This window comes from Heloderma suspectum, chromosome 11, assembly GCF_057233095.1.
Source record: "Heloderma suspectum isolate Gila_16-S chromosome 11, 16-S_ref, whole genome shotgun sequence".
In the NCBI taxonomy this organism is placed as follows: domain Eukaryota; kingdom Metazoa; phylum Chordata; class Lepidosauria; order Squamata; family Helodermatidae; genus Heloderma; species Heloderma suspectum.
The window spans coordinates 41,483,569-41,502,238 of NC_139468.1; the positions used below are offsets into that span (position 1 = coordinate 41,483,569).

At 42.5% G+C, this 18,670-nt stretch overlaps 1 protein-coding gene across 3 annotated transcripts in view; it reads left to right on the forward strand.

Moving 5' to 3' along the window:
- The window catches only part of PIAS1 (protein inhibitor of activated STAT 1), a 68,590-nt gene extending 50,028 nt beyond the window's left edge, over positions 1-18,562 (forward strand). For all 3 annotated transcript variants that reach the window (XM_084817534.1, XM_084817533.1, XM_084817535.1), the window contains exons 4-14: positions 303-350; positions 2,417-2,507; positions 3,094-3,228; positions 7,164-7,269; positions 8,054-8,127; positions 10,161-10,321; positions 10,531-10,661; positions 10,836-11,010; positions 13,687-13,829; positions 14,729-14,766; positions 18,047-18,562. In XM_084817534.1, the coding sequence (XP_084673660.1) occupies positions 303-350; positions 2,417-2,507; positions 3,094-3,228; positions 7,164-7,269; positions 8,054-8,127; positions 10,161-10,321; positions 10,531-10,661; positions 10,836-11,010; positions 13,687-13,829; positions 14,729-14,766; positions 18,047-18,340 (1,396 nt within the window). In that variant the 3' untranslated portion in view covers positions 18,341-18,562. The remainder of the gene's footprint in view (positions 1-302; positions 351-2,416; positions 2,508-3,093; positions 3,229-7,163; positions 7,270-8,053; positions 8,128-10,160; positions 10,322-10,530; positions 10,662-10,835; positions 11,011-13,686; positions 13,830-14,728; positions 14,767-18,046) is intronic.
- The last annotated feature ends 108 nt before the right edge of the window (positions 18,563-18,670 follow it).

Consider the following 18,670-nt stretch of genomic DNA (forward strand, 5'->3'; position numbering starts at 1 on the left):
TTATATGTTGTAGTTTCATAATTAGACAAAGTACTGTAAGTCACAGGAAGCACTGCAGAGGTTACTTGTCAGTGAATTGTGCTGTTTGGTCATGCCTACAATCCATCTGCTCCAACATCCTGTACAGTTTGGATTTGCAGGGTGGGATGGACAAGAAGGTATGATAAATGGTACAATCTGCAGTGCGCTTGCCTGGGCAGTGTTTCAGCATAGATTGCTGGTAGCGTTTTCAGCATTTCAAGCCTCCAGTGTTCAAATCTGCTGTTGTACTATCTTTAATCAGTCTCTAATATCTTTGCCAGGGACATTTCTGGAACAAAATGTGACTTCACTGTGCAGGTCCAGCTAAGGTATTGTTTTCCTTCCATGTAATATCTGTATTAGTACAGCAACCCTTCCTTTTCTGTACCAAGAAAAGCAGAACTCTGCAGCCTGTATAAACTATGCAGACTGTGAATACTTACATATATAAACATATATTGCATACTTTTTATTCTGTTTCTCCTAATTGTGGGAATCCCCCCCCCCCCCGCCAAAAAAAGGATAGGGAAACAGAAGAAAGGAAACTCTTCATTACTTCTGTTGCCGCTTTTACTTGCCTGCGGCAGAAGAACTGGCTGCTGCTTTGATTAATTTTGTCATTATCCGCTGAAGGAGGGCTTGTACCTATGCATGTTTGTCTCCTCAAAAACCATGTTTGAGGATGTATGTATTGGGAGTGTCTGATGCAGCCAAGTGGCCATTTGTAAATTAGCAATGAGATCCATCCAGAGACCCCAGAAGGATGCCCTATTCTAGTGGTTCTGCCTCCTTGGTATTAGTAAATTAATTGCATCTGACATTCTTCCTCACATTACTAGCCCCTGATTCAGTTGTGCTTCCTCTCCTAACTCCTGTTCCCTATTTCCGCCATGAATCAATGCCCGTGTTCACTGGACTCCAGAAAAGCAGGTATAGGAAAACTTGTCTGCTGCTGCTGTTTTCTGCTTAACATATTCACATGTAATTCTGTCCTCAGCATAGCTACTTCAGCCCTTAAATTCATGCCAAAGTTTCATACTTGGTGATTGGGGGAAAATTTAACATTCTTTCCTTCCTGCAATTTGCCAGTTGTCGATTGTTTATGGGGATATAATTAACTTTGTTTAGGGCATGTAATTACTTTGATTCTGTCAACTAATATTTATGAAAGGGTAGTGGCACCCCTTCCCCCTGAATTTCGCAACACCCTCATGTCCCTTGATACATGACCTTTCTTTGGCCAGCGCCTTGGATTGGCAGGTGCCCCAGACCTGTAGAGGAGACTCTTGCTCATGCTCTGTTGAACAACAAGCGTTGATCATGGGGAGATGAATGTAATTGGAGTGTGGCTAAACTGAAGCTTGACATTCTGACTGTGGGCACTGCAATAATTAGGGAGAGCTGCTGCAGCTGTGGAGGTGGAAGAGGGAACAATGGGAAGGAATATCATTGGTTGAACAAACTGAGCAGTTTTCACAGGGCAAAGTTGGGTGGAAGAGGCACAGCAGGCTGCCTGGATCCTTCGCCTTAGCCACTGCTGTTCTATGCAGGATTTGTTGTTGAATCTGCGGCATGGCTCAGAACTTGGCTCGAGGGCTTTCAGCAAAGTCTCTTCCTGACTGCGATGACACATTTCAAGTGTCTGGTCGCCCTGGTCCAGCGCTTGGTTGGAGACACGGGGTCCTGATGCCTCCGTGAAGCCGTCCTGCCCGTAGTGGCACCGCTTGCTGCTGTGGAGGGGATTGTATCACACAGGCATTTATTTTCACATGTACTGCTGTCCCCCTCTGTTAAAGTGAATGGGGAATCCTTTATAGGTGTTTCAGTGAGCTCTGGATAAGAAGAGTGTCTTTACAAAAACATTAGTTATTCAGAGAATGGAGCTTGTTGAATGTGGATTATGCCCTAGACATTTAGCAGTTGGTTGCAAAGTGAGGTTGGTATAGTCTTACTGGCTTACATAATTCAGAATATGGGCAGCCACAGATATTATCATGTTCACCTATGGCAAGGATTGCCAGCTTATTATACAGCTTATACTATCCATACCAAAAGCAAGGTGCTCCATTATATTTTGCTGCTCTGTCCTGCCTTTCCTCCAAGGAGCTCAAAATGGCATATGGTTCCCTTCTCCCCATTTTATTGTGCAACAACCCTGTGGGGTAGGCTAGGCTGAGAGATGATGACTGGCCCAGGATCGCCCGGTGAGTTTTATGTCTGGAAGAGATTTGAGCATGGGTCTTTTCCAGCCTTAGTCCAACACTCTAACTACTACACCCCACTGGCACATAGATAACTGTGATGTGCATAAAAGGCACATCTCCCTGTCATCTGAGAAGAAAAGTGACTGTACAAAATTTCATATAAAACATCACTAAACCTGTCTTGTCTTTAGGTTTTGCTTATCTGAAACCAGTTGCCCACAGGAAGATCACTTCCCACCAAATCTTTGTGTGAAAGTTAATGGAAAACCATGTAGCCTTCCTGTGAGTATCTCCAGAAATTTATTGTAGTATAGTAAAAAATGCTTTCTTTCATTAAAAAAAAGGGGGGATATCAAAGTAATTAATGGTGAGCTGAACTGAATTGAATAATTCAAAGCAGTCTTATAGGTGTCTTTGTAGTTGAAAAATGCAACAAGTGACATACAGGAGAAGTATTGTGACTTCCGTTTACAGTGTTTCAGTCATTGTCTGTTCCAAGCCTTGCCTGTATATGGATTAGGATTTGGGGAAATTAAAAGAGAATAAGAATGCAAGATCTTGAGAGGGACCTGGCCTCATTCTACTTGCCCTATTTTCTCCTACCCTGGGAGGAGATAAGATCATCATGGGGTATGGAATGGGGCTGGATATGGCTTTCCCTCCATGGTGGGAGATGAGCAGTAAGAGATGAGGGGAAGGAGTGCTGAACGTTGGGCAAATTGTCTACATCTCAGCCTCATTTCCCTATCAATAAGAGGGGCATAATGACCTACCTTGGAGGTTGCTGTGAGCACAAAATGGTAAAAGAACAGACGTGGCTTTCCATGTTCATTGTTGTCATAATGGCGATGTGTGTGTGGTGTTCCAGGGCTATCTTCCACCAACTAAAAATGGGGTTGAACCAAAGCGACCCAGCAGACCAATCAACATCACCTCACTTGTGCGACTGTCCACGACGGTACCAAATACAATTGTTGTCTCGTGGACTGCGGAAATAGGAAGAGTGAGTAACGTTTTTCTATACTGGGTTCAGTGGGGGGGAGAAGAAGAGCAAATGCACCCTTAGGATGTGGCAGGCATGTACACTCATGGAATTGTAATAGTTTTTTCAGGCATTTTATGTGCTGGCTATGTCTTAGTCCAACTTGATACTTTTGAGCAGGGAATCTGATTGCAGTGAGGGGATATAGAAGGATATGGACATGGAGAGCTTAGATAACTGGGTAGGGAGGGGATGTGAAGGTTGGATATCCAAAGACTTTAGTCATACAGGTAAGCAATGGAAAAGGTGGTCCTGATGCTATTTCTTTGTAACTCTATGAGCTTAAAGTTGTATTTAACTACTGACCTGGTCACCATAGGCGGTAAGGAATCCCATCTAGGGTCAGGGGTGGGGCACCTTGTGGCCCTCCAGATGTTTTGACCTACAACTCCCATGATCCCTCACTTTTGGCTATCCTGTCTAGGGCTGATGGGAGTTGTGGGCCAAAACATCTGGTGGGCCCAATAGGCGAATGAGTGGCCTGATGGAGGAGGGAAGGATCACTCCATTCCTTAATTGCCAGCCCACTTTATTTCTGTGCTGGCTTTAGAAGAATGCAAGTTGCTTCCTTCGCGGCTGGTGGATGAGGGACAAAGTGATCTATCCTTCCACCAGCCTAGTCACCTGCATGGAATTTTTCCCCTGCCACTCTGCTTTGTAGAAGGCAGGTTCTTTTTTATTAGCCTGCTAAGAGGCTTCCCTAAACACTGTATCTTAGTTCTATAAAGGCCAAAGGATTGTATGGCACATTGAGGCTGAAATCCTAAACTCACTTACTAGGGAGTAACTCCCTTTGAAAATAGTGAGACTGAGTTCTGACTAAATGTGCATAGGATTGTGCTGTAAAACTAGTAGCCTAGGTGCTACAAGATTATATTGGCTTTTGCTGCAACAGGCTAAACTGGGCATCCCTCTGGAATTAGTCACTAATTCTGTCATGTCCCATATTTACTAATCTTGCAGTTCCATCTGGGATTTCAAAACACTGGATTTCCAGTCTTTATCATCCCAGTTCAGATAATGAGATAACTTGTTATCCTGGCTTCCAGACTATGTAGTTTTATCAGACTTCTGTAAAACTTCATTTGGGTAAGTTTCCCCTGTGTAGATTCAAGTTGTCAGTAAATAACATTACACTGTTAATTAGCAGTTCTGTCTTTTGTTCTAAATGAAGCATTAAATAAACATATTGCAGCTCTCTGCAGGTTTGATGAAAAACATTTTCTAATAACTTAGCGAGCAATGCTAATAAATAAAGGAATGAATGGTTCTGTTATACCTGGTGCTGCTGCTTCCTCACTATGATGTTTATCATTGTAGAGTCATGTAGCTGCTCAGAACTGGAATCAGACTGAGGCAGGATCCTTCATACTGTTTAAGACTTTTGTCTTGAAAGAGCTGGGCTTAGAAGAGCAAGGCTTTTAGATCAATGTATGTGGTTTCTGGGCAGCCTTGAGCCCGCAAACCAGTTTTTAAAAAATTAACCACTGCCACCCTCTTCTACTTACAACTTGTTTTGAGATTTTGAGAGGCTGGGCAACAAAGACACTTAGCTCTAACTGCATGCAAAAATGAAGTTCTTAAATGTAACTTCTTCTACTTCCTGTTTGAAGTTTTTAAATGTAACTTCTGCTACTGTGAGCAAGTATGTGTGGAATATAATTTCTGTTGGTCAAAGTTTCATGGCAAATGCAAAGGGGGATACACCAATAACAGGAAAAGCTAATAAAGTGCACCTACAGTTTGACAGAAAACAAGTTTTGACTGTTTTCTTTGAGGGAATCCACAGAACACAAACTTAAAACATAAAAGTAAATAAACTTCTAAAATTTCTTTAAAATTTGAAGCTCCATCTGTGGAATGTTGTCATAGAAGGCGTCTTGAAAACAAGGAATGGCCATGGGACCAAGGGTCCATATCAGCTTTGCATAGGTTCAGTAATAAGTTGATCCTGTCCAATTTCCGCATCAGTCTGGAATTCAGCTACATGAAAATGTGCATTTATTTTCATATGTAACTTCCCCTTGTATAAACATTTTTCTACATAATTTTGAGCCAAGAACTGCATTGCAAATTCAGAGTAGCGCACAGTCCAAAGGACAACTGCGTTCTGATCTGCATATTAGTTGCTGAAGTGTGAATTAGGTTAATTTGCTTAAAAACGTGGACCCCAAAAAATCTCTATCCCTGCCCCAAATGAGGATATCCCACCAATATGTCTCTGTGTATCACTAGCTGAGATTTGTTTCGAAGAATAACTTTTTCTAATTTATTGAGACTGTATTGGCAGATCGAAAGTACTGGAATGAAATTATTCATGGCTCCAGATGTAGTTAACTGTATATTAATGCATTTGAAGAGAAAGTCATTTATTTACTTGACCATCCATTTGCGTGTGAAATGGGGGTCATGCATAATTGTTTTCTGCTTTTGGAAGGGGGCATATTGCTGTGCTGTCTGCTTTCTATATTTAGATTTACCTAACAGACAATAATGTTTTTAGTTGTTTAGTTTGTTATAGTCTGATAGTAGTTATGCATCTGTTTTTGGATGTTTAAGATTTTAAACTACAAAGCCTCCGGTGACTTCAGAACCATGGCTTCCTGGCTTGTTGCTTCCAAACAAGCTAGGAATTGTAAATCAAGAACAAACCCTAGTTTGCGATTCTGGCTTGAAAGGGGTGCAGCAACCCAGAACTGCCAGTCTGAGACGGCATGCTGAGCCAGACGTTCCCTACCATGCTGTGATCAATCAGTAAGTTTTGGATTATAAGGGAGAGCATGCTGAGTTTCTCTAATTATCATAAATGTTGAATTAATCATTACTATCCGTTACCATTGCTCTAATCTAATAATTTGTCTCCTGTGGGCTGTTTTTATGGGTCTCTTGACCGGAATTCAGTGCCAACTACATGTAAGTTGAGAAACTAAAAGGGCAAAAGAGTCCACATAGTACATGCATTGCATTGCTCTGTACCTTTGACATGGAGTGGGAAAAAGTGACAATGACTTCACTGTGTGCCAAATCATCCAAGATCCATCCTGCATGAACTGCATTGACAAGAGTAAGAGTTGTGCAAGAGCCTCATGCAGTAGATGTTGGCAGCAAACTTTGCCTCTGATTCATAAAGTCTGGAAAACTGTGTGGGAATTTGAAAATCTTAAATAAGGTGCATTTCAGTTGACATAAGAACATCAAAAGAGCCCTGCTGGATCAGACCAAGGGTCCATCTAGCCCAGCATTCTGTTCACACAGTGGCCAACCAGCTGTCGACCAGGAACCCACTGTCAGGATTGGTTCTGAGCACAGGGAGGTAGTTAGCAGCTCAGATTCATAAGAGGAGCAGCCAGAACTGAGGGAGGCATTTTCACAAGCCAGTTCAGATATGGGCAGGTGTGCTTCTCAAGTTACCAACTCCCAGATGGGCTGGCATGAAGCTTCCTCCTTGCCCCCTTCTCTGAGAAGCAGCGAGCAGGAGGAGGAGGAGCTTGAGGACTGTGACCTAAGAGATGCAAGGCGGCGGCGCAGAGCTAAGAAGGAAACATCAGGGGCGGAGCTCAGACGGTCGACCCAGTTAGCGATGCGTGAGAGGTTACACAGGGAAGCATCATGCGAGGGGAGGGACCTCCCTCCCTCCCTAAGTTAGCCTAGCCAGAAAGCCTCCCTTTCAAACTGCAGGCAACTTTCGGTGATCCCATTTGAATCCCCTGGATTCTTTGTAGCCAGAGAGTCTCTGAAGATTTGCATCTGTAATGAACCTGTGAATAATGAATTAAAGGCGTGAGACTGAAGCCTCTCATTTTGTGTGTGTGTGAGTGCTTAAGGATAGAGGGGGCCAAGGGATTTGTGACACCCACAAGCTAATTCTATTTTTTTCTTGTTTTGTTTTTCCCCAGACTTATTCTATGGCAGTCTATCTTGTCAAACAGCTGTCTTCTACCGTGTTGTTGCAGAGATTACGAGCAAAAGGCATAAGGAATCCGGACCATTCTAGAGCACTAAGTATGCCTGCTGTATGCAAATTTCTAGTGTAAAACAATTGAGGGAAAAAGACATGGGGACTGGTTGAGTGGCTAGTATTAGCAGCACTGAGTAACCCGTGCTGGTGGCTTTCTGCAGCTGAGAACTTAGCCACTGCTGCCTCATGTAGTGAGGGCTTGTCATTTTCAAGGTATCTCGAATGAAGGGCAGGATGTGCATGCTTTCCACTCTTGAATAACTGCACCAAAGCCAGGGGCCCCAGTTTCTGTGAAGCCCAGCTCCAGTTTCCCCTGCTGAGTAAGAAACCATCTTACCCGGAAGGTTCCTGAATTGTAGAGGGCTGAGGTCCATGCTCTTTTGGGGGCTACTATAACTCGGGAGCAAGTGTGTGAGACCACATATTGGGTTTGTGTGTGCTCTTTCAAAATCATTTTTCCTCTTGCTCTGAAGACAGCCTCAGTCCGGGACTGGGTCTACCGCACCTTCATTTCCTTTCGTATTCTTCTCACAACTGGGAAGCTTGTGTCTTTCTTGGGCACCTCCTCTTTCTGTCTCTCATGCCTTCAGTACCCCATGGGGAATAGCTAGTTGTCCATGCCTGATATCTTGTTCATCTTCCATTGGTCAGCTCAGCTATAGACTTTCAACCATGGTGCTAGCTCTCTCTGAATATGTGAAGGTTTCTGTAGTTAGGATTCCCCTGTTGCTCATCTTGCCAGCCTTGTTTCCTGTTCTGCCTTAGTTTATAACATCTTTTAATGGTACTTCTAGTTGTGTTTTCTTTTTGTCTTTCTTCCTTTGACAGTCAAAGAGAAACTAACAGCGGATCCTGACAGTGAAATAGCAACAACAAGTTTAAGAGTTTCTCTTCTGTGTCCAGTAAGTGCAACTTCTGTAAAATGGCTTCCTTGTAATGTGTTAGTTATTATAGCAATGCCAATTTGAACAGAAGCTAAAGACCTGAAGTTAATTGGTGTAAACAATATGAAGCCAAGGTCCTTAGTGTTCAAGAGTGATCTACCAAAAGAACTTTCAGTGGGATTATTTCCTCCTTGTGTAAGATGAGACACCTTGAAGCTCTCGAAAGACTTTCATTTGATTAGTAGAGCTGTTGACATTGCCATCTTGATATCTTGATATCTAAGACTTGTGGGGTGTGTTTTTTATTCTGAAAGAGAAACTTGGAAACTTCTACTCAGTGACCTGGTTCACACAGTCACCGTGGGTTAAACAAGCTACGGTGGCTTGTTTAAACTGTGATGCTTACAGGGCGCCATTTGCCTAATCACCCGCCCAGGTGTGGCTTGTCGTGTTGTCCGAACGTGGGCTGCATGGCTTGTTGGAAGGGAAAACAGCTGTTCAATAACCACACAACAGTCCCCGCAAACTGGCCCAGTGAGTTGAGCAGGCCCTTCTAATGATCAAGAGGTATGGCTTCATTGCCCTGTTCCTCTACCAGAGCTGTGTTCCTATCTTTCATCCCCAATGTCTGTCTATGTTTTGGGTATTTGTTATAGCTTCTCATTTTTCTGAAATATTATACTTTGCTGTGTAGCCAAGATAGAAGTTAGTGACAGAAAAGAATATGGAAATGGGAGTGTTTGGAGTTCCATGCCACATTGCGAGCTGAACCTAGATTTCTCCCAAACTGTATTCTGGATTTGGAGGAAGTAGCTCGTTTGCTGAGGCCAATTCCACATTGGACTGGGGGAGCTGGACCATTAGCAGTGGAAACTTAAAAATGTCTCCTCCTTATTCCTTAAGGTAGCCACCAAAAAAGCATTTGCAACCAACAAGACTAAGGGAAAGGTTGTTGAAGAGGGGACAAAATTGTGCTTTTATGGAGATAGCCTGCAATATTTATTTGCAGGTTCATCTATCCTTTGCTTTATCCCTTCATGAATTATGTGGGTATACTGGAGGATTTGACCTCATAGGTTTTAGTGCCAAATCTACACACAGCCTTAAATATAGTGTGTAGTTGCACTTTTTATCCCCACTTGAGAATGTCCAATATAATCATTACTGCAATGATAGTTAAAGGTCACTACTGCATAGGTACGTAATTCCTTGTATTTTTTATCAATGTGGCAGCTTTTGTTTTCATCTTCTGAGTTCTGAACAACAAAAGGTACTTCTCCTGCTATCCTGCTTCCTCCTCATAGTGTTTCCCACTCCTACTCTTGTGCCCAAAGGACAAAGAAATGACTGTTCTGTCATCTTAGAGATACCAGAGTAGAGAGATGATGAGGCTAGGGCAGGAGAGATGGTTTGAGTCAAGCTTTAGAAGGATGGGACTTTGTGAATGTGAGAGGCAATGTTGCCGAAGATGTAATGCTCCTTGATGGCTGATCTCCTGAAGCAACCTCATTGTCCTGCTATCTGATGGTGGGTCATCATGGCCAGTGCTTGAAACTGTAAGCGGGGCAGGGAAATAAACCAAATGTAGTAAAGGCTGACCCTTTATGCTATATTTCATAATGGTAAACCCCCAAATCGCTGCGTATCCGGAGTGAGGTGACAGTGTTTTCTGACAGATAAATAGCAGTAACCAAAAAATGAAACTTGTGAACTTTGAGGCTCTGAAATGGCCCTGCAGTTAATAGGTTTTGGCCTAGGACTTGGAGCACATTGTGACTTTAGACATTTACACCAGAAATCTGGGCAAAAAGACTCCACTGGGAAGATATTACTTATCTGCCTTTGGGAAGCTGGAATGGTTATGTTTGTGCAGACTGTGGAAGGAGAGTGTGCCTTCCACTGTCCCGTGCACATGCTTGCTTTATCTAGAGTTAAATATTTTGGAAATGTCTCTTTTTAAACAGAGGCTTTTGTACTCCTTGTAAAACAGCATTCTGCATTTCAGGAATAAAAATGCTTTCACTCACAGTTGCTTGTTTTTCTTCTAAAAGCTTGGTAAAATGCGGCTGGCGATACCCTGTAGGTCCCTGACCTGTTCACACCTGCAGTGTTTTGATGCCACTTTGTATATTCAAATGAATGAGAAGAAACCCACCTGGGTTTGCCCTGTCTGTGACAAGAAAGCACCCTACGAACACCTAATAATTGATGGGTGAGTACTTTTTGGAAGCCAAAAGCTGGGTATAATGAGGCAAGTACTAGTTCGAAGATGTGTTTGCCCTTGTTGTAAAGGTTTGAAACCACTGCGGTTGTACTTGGGTGTGCCACTTTTCCATGATAGGTTTCAGATGCCAAACATTCCTTATTATATGCAAGTTCCTCTGCATTCCTGTGTGATTTCTAAGGAGGCCTTTTTCCTAGGTTGTTTATGGAAATCTTGAAGTATTGCACAGATTGTGATGAAATTCAATTTAAAGAAGATGGGTCATGGGCTCCTATGAGATCAAAAAAAGAGGCACAAGAGGTGACTGCATCTTTCAATGGAGCAGAAGGTGAGCCTTGATTTGAACTGTTGTTCTTACTTCTAACTTTTTTATTCTGGCTGATCATTTTTCTGCTTGGTAAGTGCATGATTCATAATTGTGCACCTTGTGATGCTTGTCTCCATCTTGATGTATGCTGGATGTGTGAATTGGGACTTCAGCATTTGACTGGTATCTTTCTAGGCTGCTTAAGTTCTTCTGTGGATCATCAGGTATCTTCTCATCAGTCAAACAAAAATAAGAAAGTTGAGGTGATTGACTTAACCATTGACAGCTCATCAGATGAAGAGGAGGAGGAACCAGCTGTCAAGAGGAGCTGTCCATCCCTGTCTCCTGCATCGCCCATTAACAATAAGAGGTGAGGAGGTGGTTACATGTGTTGGCAATAAGACATGCTGCAGTCCGGAGCCCCATATATGATGTGCATATATGTGGCGCTCTCAGCTTCACTTTAGGAAACGTTTAGGTCACAAAACACTTTCAGCTTAAAAGCATGGCATTTTGGTGGCAAATTAATATATAGGCCCTGCTATTGCTGCTTCTTTTTTCATAAGAAAAGACGTTGGTGTTACTCTTATGACAAAAAGAAAGAGTTTCTTTGTGGAGCCAGAAGTATTAGGGGCTATTATGAAAATTAGATGAAATTCTCACCAAGGTGATTAACTCACCATAGTACAGTAGGGTGTTGGTGTGTGTAATATAATTGTGTGTGTGTTTTGCAAATCATGTGTGCTTACTGAAATACACTACTTCAAAAACCAGGCTTTAAGGACATAGTTGTTATTTCCAAAATCTTTTCTGGCTAGGTTGCATGTGGGAGTGCTGTGGGTTATTGCTATATACAGTGCCTTGCATAAGTATGCACCCCCCTTTGACTTTTCCGCATTTTGTTGTGTTACAACCTGGAATTACAATGGATATAATTGGGATTTCTTGTCACTGCTCTACACAAAATAGTCCATAATGCTGAAAAGGGGAGGGGGGGAATCTACATATTTTACAAAATGATTTACAGATAAAAACTAAAAAGTCTTGATTGCATAAGTATTCATCCCCTTTGCTGTGACACTCCTAAATAAGCTCTGGTGCAACCAACTGCCTTCAGAAGTCACATAATTAGCTGAATGGGTGCAATTCAAGTGTCAAATGATCTCAGATTAAATACACCTGTTTCTGGAAGGCCCCAGAGTTTGTTGGAGAGCATATCTAAACAAACAGCATCACAAAGACCAGGGAGTCTGGGATAAAGTTCTGGAGAAGCACCAATCAGGGTTGGGCTATTAAAAAAAATTCCAAACTATGAACATCCCCCAGAGCACTGTTAAATCCATTATTACAAAATAGAAAGAATATGGCACAGCCGTGACTGCCTATAGAAGGCTGTCCACCAAAACTTAGTGACCGGGTAAGGAGGGCATTAGTTAGAGAAGCAATCAAGAGAGCAGTGGTAACTCTGAAGGAGCTGGAGAGATCCACAGCTGAGATGAGAGACACTGTCCACAGGACAACTATCACCCGGATGTTCCACAAAGCTGGGCTTTATGGGAGAGGGGCAATAAGAAAACCATTGCTGGGGGGAAAAAAACCCATATCAAATCCCATTTGGATTTTCCCAAAAGGCATGTGGGAGACACAGCAAATGTGTGGGAAAAGGCTGTCTGGTCTGATGAAAGCAAAATTGAACTTTTTGGCCTTATCACAACACACTGTGTGGCACAAAGCCAACAGTGCTCATTGACCTGAGAACACCATCCCCACTGTGAAGCATGGTGGTGGCAGCATCATGTCGTGGAGATGCTTTTCATCAGCAGGGACTGGGAAACTGGTCAGGATTGAGGGCAAGATGGATGGAGCCAAGTTCAGGGCATCTCTAGAGGAAACCCTGTTTCAGTCTGCAAAGGACCTGGGACTGGGGTGGAGGTTCACTTTCCAGCAGGACAGTGACACCAGCCAAAGTTACACTGGAGTGGTTTAAAAACAAGAACTTGAATGTCTTAGAATGGCCTAGTCAAAGACCAGACTTCAATCCAATTGAAAATCTGTGGCAAGACTTGAAAATTGCTGTTCGCCAGCGGTCCCCATCCAACCGGACAGAGATTAATTAAACAAAAACAAACTGGCATTTGCTGGTTGCATTCACCCCCCTGAATCAATACTTGGTAGAAGCACCTTTGGCAGCAATTACAGCTGAGTCTTTTTGGGTAAGTCTCTACCAGCTTTGCGCAGCTGGATCCCGCAATTTTTGCCCATTCTTGGCAAAATTGCTCTTTTGTGCCACAATAAAAAATATTTTGCACGTTCAAAGTATTAACTTTGTTGTGTAAATCAAGTGGTAAAAATGACTATTAAATCCATTTCAATTCCAGGTGGTAACACAGCCAAATGTGGAAAAGTCAAAGTGAGGTGAATACTTATGCAAGGCATTCTATGCCTTTGTCTGGGTTTTCATGAACAGGTAGCCTGAACCAGTCAGCTCCCCCCTGCCCCACGCAATTTACTGCTCCCATTTACTGTTGCCGAGAATGGAGACAGTAGACTAGGAGCGTGAAACCAGGGGAGATTTGAAACCATAGCTTTCAGGAGTGTACACAAATATCCTAATTAGTTGACTATTTCATATCTGAACTACAAAGAGAGGCTTGCAGTTGACCATTTACCTGATCATGTCTGGTGAGTAAAAATTGCCACTAAGTTACCTAATCCTTCACCATCCCCAGGTCTGGGAACAGAGCCACAATGATGCTCTCCCATTCTCCCTTCGCACCTTGAAGAGCCAGTTTTAAGATTTGACACAGGGCTGCACCACAGACATTCTACATGGGGGCTACACTCTCCCTTTTACAGTCTGTTCTGAGGCTGGAAGAGAGATGTGCCAGTGGCTTTTAAGTTACTAGCTTTGGGGCTCTAAGGAACGAATTGTCCCCTCCCAGTTCTGTTTATGGCGTCTATCTTTGGGAAACTGCAGGAGGAGCCTTCAGCCCTCCTCTCACTCTCTTGGCGGTTCCAATCTCAGACTTCTGCTTCTGTTTCTTAGCATTTTAAATCTGCCGCACCAAGTCTCTCCTGTTTCAAGAACCCCAAGCCTGCCAGCTGTTGACACAAACTACATCAACACATCACTTATACAAGACTACAGGCACCCATTTCATATGACACCCATGCCTTATGACCTGCAAGGTAGGTTCCTGTCTCCGATTGACTGAAAGTAATAGAGGAGTTGCCACATTACTGAGAGTGACTAGTTGTCCATCTGCTCAGTACTGTCTACACTGACTGACAGAGGCCTTTCCCAACCTTATTGCTGCAGTCCTTTTTAGCTGGAGATGTTAGGAATTGAGCCCAGGATCTTCTGTGTGCAAAGCACACACCCTACAGTGTGGCCCATTTCCATGAAAGCAGAGGCTTTCAACAAAACGTTTGTTGCCAAACCTAAATGTTCTTTTTCCTGAGCCACTTTGTTTGGTTTTTCGTTTAAGAAAAGTACCTGTGGCTAAGTTCTTTAGAGGAGGAATGAAGAGAGAAAGTGTTTGTCCATTCTCCCTGTGGAGAGTGGGAGGAGGAAAAAGATACATTAGAGTGAAAACAGATGCCAGATTAAGTGGCAACACCATATGTTGTTGCCATTTAAAATACCATGTTGTGGTTGTGATTGTGGAGGTGCAGCCACTGCCTCCTCTGGTCACATGGTAAGATCAGTGTTAATACAGGGATGTGATACCCATGGACTTCCTGCCTGCTTAGAGGCTGCAGTTAATATGTTTGACTGCTTTGTCCCTGAAAGAGAATAGATCAATCCCTCAAAATACACTTTTTATACTTCAGGATCAAAAATAATTCCACAGACTATTTTTTGTCTATCTAAAATCTATCTAAAATGATTTCTAGGCCACCTTTAAGGCTGGAACCTTTATGTGGTCATGCTCCCACCTGATAAGTCTGCTGTATGCTGGAAAATCTCCAAACTATGGTTTGGTCAAGCCCTGAATGCTACAATTCTCTGTGATGTACTCTGGTTAAAGCTATTTCTGGGTATTTCTTTTGAGAAAATGATGATCTTTTCATTTGGCTTTCCACAGGTTTGGACTTCTTTTCTTTCTTACCAGGAGACAATCAGGTAAGTGTTGGTGGGAGGGGGTAAATAATGCAAGAACAGTTTTAAACAGGGTGAATAAAACTCTCTCTTGCTCTGTGTGTGTGTGTGTGCGCGCGCGTGCGCACGCGTGTATGAGAAAAAATCTGGTTTTTTCCGTTTGGATTTTTAAAAAATAAGTAAAATACTACATTTCTCTCACACTTAAAAAATAACATAGTTACAATTAAGTCTCATAATTATGCTAAGCCTACACTTGCAGTGTCATGAAAACGAATGAATGGCTCTGTTACACACATACACTTTGGTAGGAAATTCAGTTAAATGTGAGCATTCATTTTAGTTTTTCATCTCCTAAAAATGCCTCTGTCTGGTCGAACTACCAGCTTTTGCTGCTTGAAAGATCTGGGCTTTTGGTTTTGGTTTCTTATCCAGACTGTGTCTTGCAAGATGCGGTCTGGATAGGATTGTTCTTCGGCGCTTACATGGTAACTGGACCGAGCGAAGCAGAGGAGTTAGTTAAAACAGAAGGACGATACAGCATGATAGATAAAAATGGTGATTTTGTTTTAAAAACCCAGAAAAATCAGATTAGAAAATAGTTTCTCTTAAGTAATAACTAGGCTAACATTAAATAATCTGGATATAAGCATGTTAGCCATATAGTTAATTTGTGTACTGAATCAACATTTCTACCAGATACATTGGGTTAAAGGAAGCTTTTCTATCCAGATGACTAGCCAGTCTAATCATTTCTGAAATATGAATATTCACTGTAACCAAACATAAGCATTTGATTTTCACGTGATGAAAATAAGCTATTCTAGTTTGCCCAGTAACTATCAAACCTTGCTTCAACCTACCATAGGCATTTCATTTTTGTTTCCTATGTAGTTTTTTCTAAGGGTAAGGCTAGGCAGAGTGAAGCAGAAAGGAGCAGCACCAGAAAAGAAAGACAAAATTGTCCAATATGCATCTGTATTCCCATACTTAAGGCACAATCCTATGCATGTTTACTCAGGAAAGAAGTCTTACAATTCCCAGCAGGAATACTGAGAGTTGTAGGACTTTTTTTCTGTCTAAACATGCATAGGATTGCACTCTTAGGCTCCAGTCCTAGAACCACTTGCCTGGGAGTAAGCCCCATTGAATTCAGCAAAACTTATTTCTGAGTAGGCAGTGTATAGGAGTACACTTTTAACCTTAAACTGTCATGGGTGCTGGTCATAAGACCTTACATGGAAGTATTTTAAAGACATTTCCTCTATAGGTAAGAAAGGAAGACATGCCAAATATACAAAGTGACGAAGAGAGGCAAAACCTGCTTGTAAGAATGAAATAATGTAAATAATCTATTTAGTTTAGTAGTCAGATCTGCACCATTCAGGAAATATATAAAAAAGTTTCAATGGGGAAACTTAATTAAAAACAACCTTTTTTCTTGCTGATTTAAATCAGATTGAGTTTTGAATTGATTTTTTTTCATGGCTACTAGTCACGAAGGCAATCGAGTACCTCCTCCAGTATTAGAGGTAGTATGTCTCAGAAACCAGTTGCTGGGGAACACAGGCAGGAGGGCGCTCTTGCGCTCATGTCTTGCTTGTGGGCTTCCATTGGGCATCTGTTTGGACACTGTGGGAACAGAAAGCTGGACTACATCAGCCTTTGGTCTGATCCAGCAGGGAGTTTATGAAAATGTCAGATTTCTGAAATCAATAAACATGATTATAAATTATTCTCTATATTCCAGAATAATATCTATTCTAGAATATATTATTCTAGGACTGATATCCCATCATTGAGGGGATCTAGAATTGGGCACAGCAAAGATCGCATTGCAAAAGGTTGTCTTTTTCTAGAGGAAATGCTTTTCTAGAGGAAATGTTTTTCTAGAGGAAATGCTGAAGGACTGGGTATGTTCTTTGCCAGTGAAGTCCAGTAACCAGGAAACAGGACTCCTCCACCCTGCCCAGGTCCCATTTCCTCCCCAATACCGCCCCCCTCTGATTCAGCAGTTCTCTCAATGAAACTGTGAAGGCTTGAGGCCTACAGAGGCAAAGGGAAAAGTGTTCAGGCTTAGAGGACTGGGTTTTTTGTTGGGAGGCAGTATCCCAGAGAAGAGTAGTTTCATTTCCCCTGTTAAGTTTCATTTCTTCAGGTTTGAAACAGTACTTTCAGTTTTGAGGGAGGAGGGTATATAAAGAGAGCGAGAAAGCCAGCAAGAGCAGAGTTGGGGAGACCAAAGCGTGAAAAGGGAGCAGGAAGAAGCAGCCTGTAAAAGTCTTAAGTACAGCTAGGGTAAAGGAACTTGCATTTTGCAACCTTTATATTCTTTTAAGGCCTTTTGTGTCACTCAGCTCTATTGTGTAAATACTTATAAGTTGTGATTGCTTGCTTTAAATTTACCAGCAAACTGTTGTGGTTAACCCCAAGTGTCTGGTGTGTCAATCACCCCACATCTCCCACCTAAAAGCCACGTTATTGGGAAGGGGAAGTTTAAAAGAAGGAAGGTGGGACTCTTAAGGAGGCAAGAGATCAGCCTCGGATGGCCTTCTCTCTGTCCCATCAGCCAGGACAGCTAGACTGGTGGGGATGAGGGAGAGGGCCTTTTCTGTGGTGGCCCCCACTCTTTGGAACTCCCTCCCTAGGGAACTCCGCCATGCCCCCTCTTTAATGAGCTTCCGTCGTGCATTAAAAACCTGGTTGTTCAGGCAGGCATTTGGGGTGGGTTAGGGTATTTTAGAAAATGTTTTTATTGTAGAATTTTATTGTTTTAAACTGTTTTATTATATGCTGTACATCACCCAGAGAGGCTGGGTGACCAGCCAGATGGGCAATTAATAAATTTAATAATAAATAATAAAATTAAATTAAAAAAGAGATCCTTAAGGAGTTGCTCAGGGGGTCCAGGTCATAAGGGGAACCCTGACAGAAACCTTGAATTTCAACCCTCTATTCCCAGTCTGTGACCACAGAAAACTGATATTCTCGTATACCCCAGTCTGTGTCTGGGTAGTACACCACACAAACACACCACTGTGTCTTTCCTGGTGGTGCAGATGGTTCAAAGTGCCATGTAGATTTCAAACAGTGGCTGTGACCCTAGTAAATCCCTTCCTCTATACACATGGGTCTTCCCTCTGTGCTACTTTGGAAGCTTCTTTATGCTGGAGTTCTGCTGAACCCATGGGAGGGCACATGTAATTCTCTCCTGGATTGGGTCTAGTAGCAGAACTATGCCTTGGTGCCAGTTGTAAAAATCTGTTTGTCAGTGCCTCATTGCTGCCTTGTTTCCTTCCCCCAGCATTACAGCACTTCCCTTCTGGCTGCTGCAGCTGCTGCAGTGTCTGCTTCAGACGATCAAGAACTCTTGCACTCCCGTTTTTTCCCCTACACTTCATCCCAGATGTTCCTGGATCAGCTAAACGCAGGAGGGAGCACCACCCTCCCGGTCGCAAATGGCAGCAACAGCGGCAGCAACAGTAGCCTTGTGTCCTCCAACAGCCTGCGAGAGACTCACAGCCACCCTGTCGCTAACAGGAGTACAGACCCAGCATCTCTCTTTGGCGTGATCCCGGACATTATTTCCTTGGACTGAGTTCTGTTGAGTTGTTGCCGGACTTGCTGGAGGAGAGATTTTGATTTGTTTTATTTTGTTTAGAATTGCAGACAACCTTTTCCTTTTTGTAGGGAAAAAATATTAAGACATGTACAGAGAACAAAACTATATTTTCAGTTGTACTTTTGTATATAAATAGAAGATGGTTTGACTGGTAAAATGAAAAAAAAAAAAATCAAGAACTCCCAACCTAGTTTTTTGGATACGGAAGATTTTACACCTCCCTTTTTGTCTGTAGCGTTTGTTTTTTTAAAGCTTTGACTCTTAACTGCATAACTTTGTTCACAGTGATACTAATGGCAAAGAGAC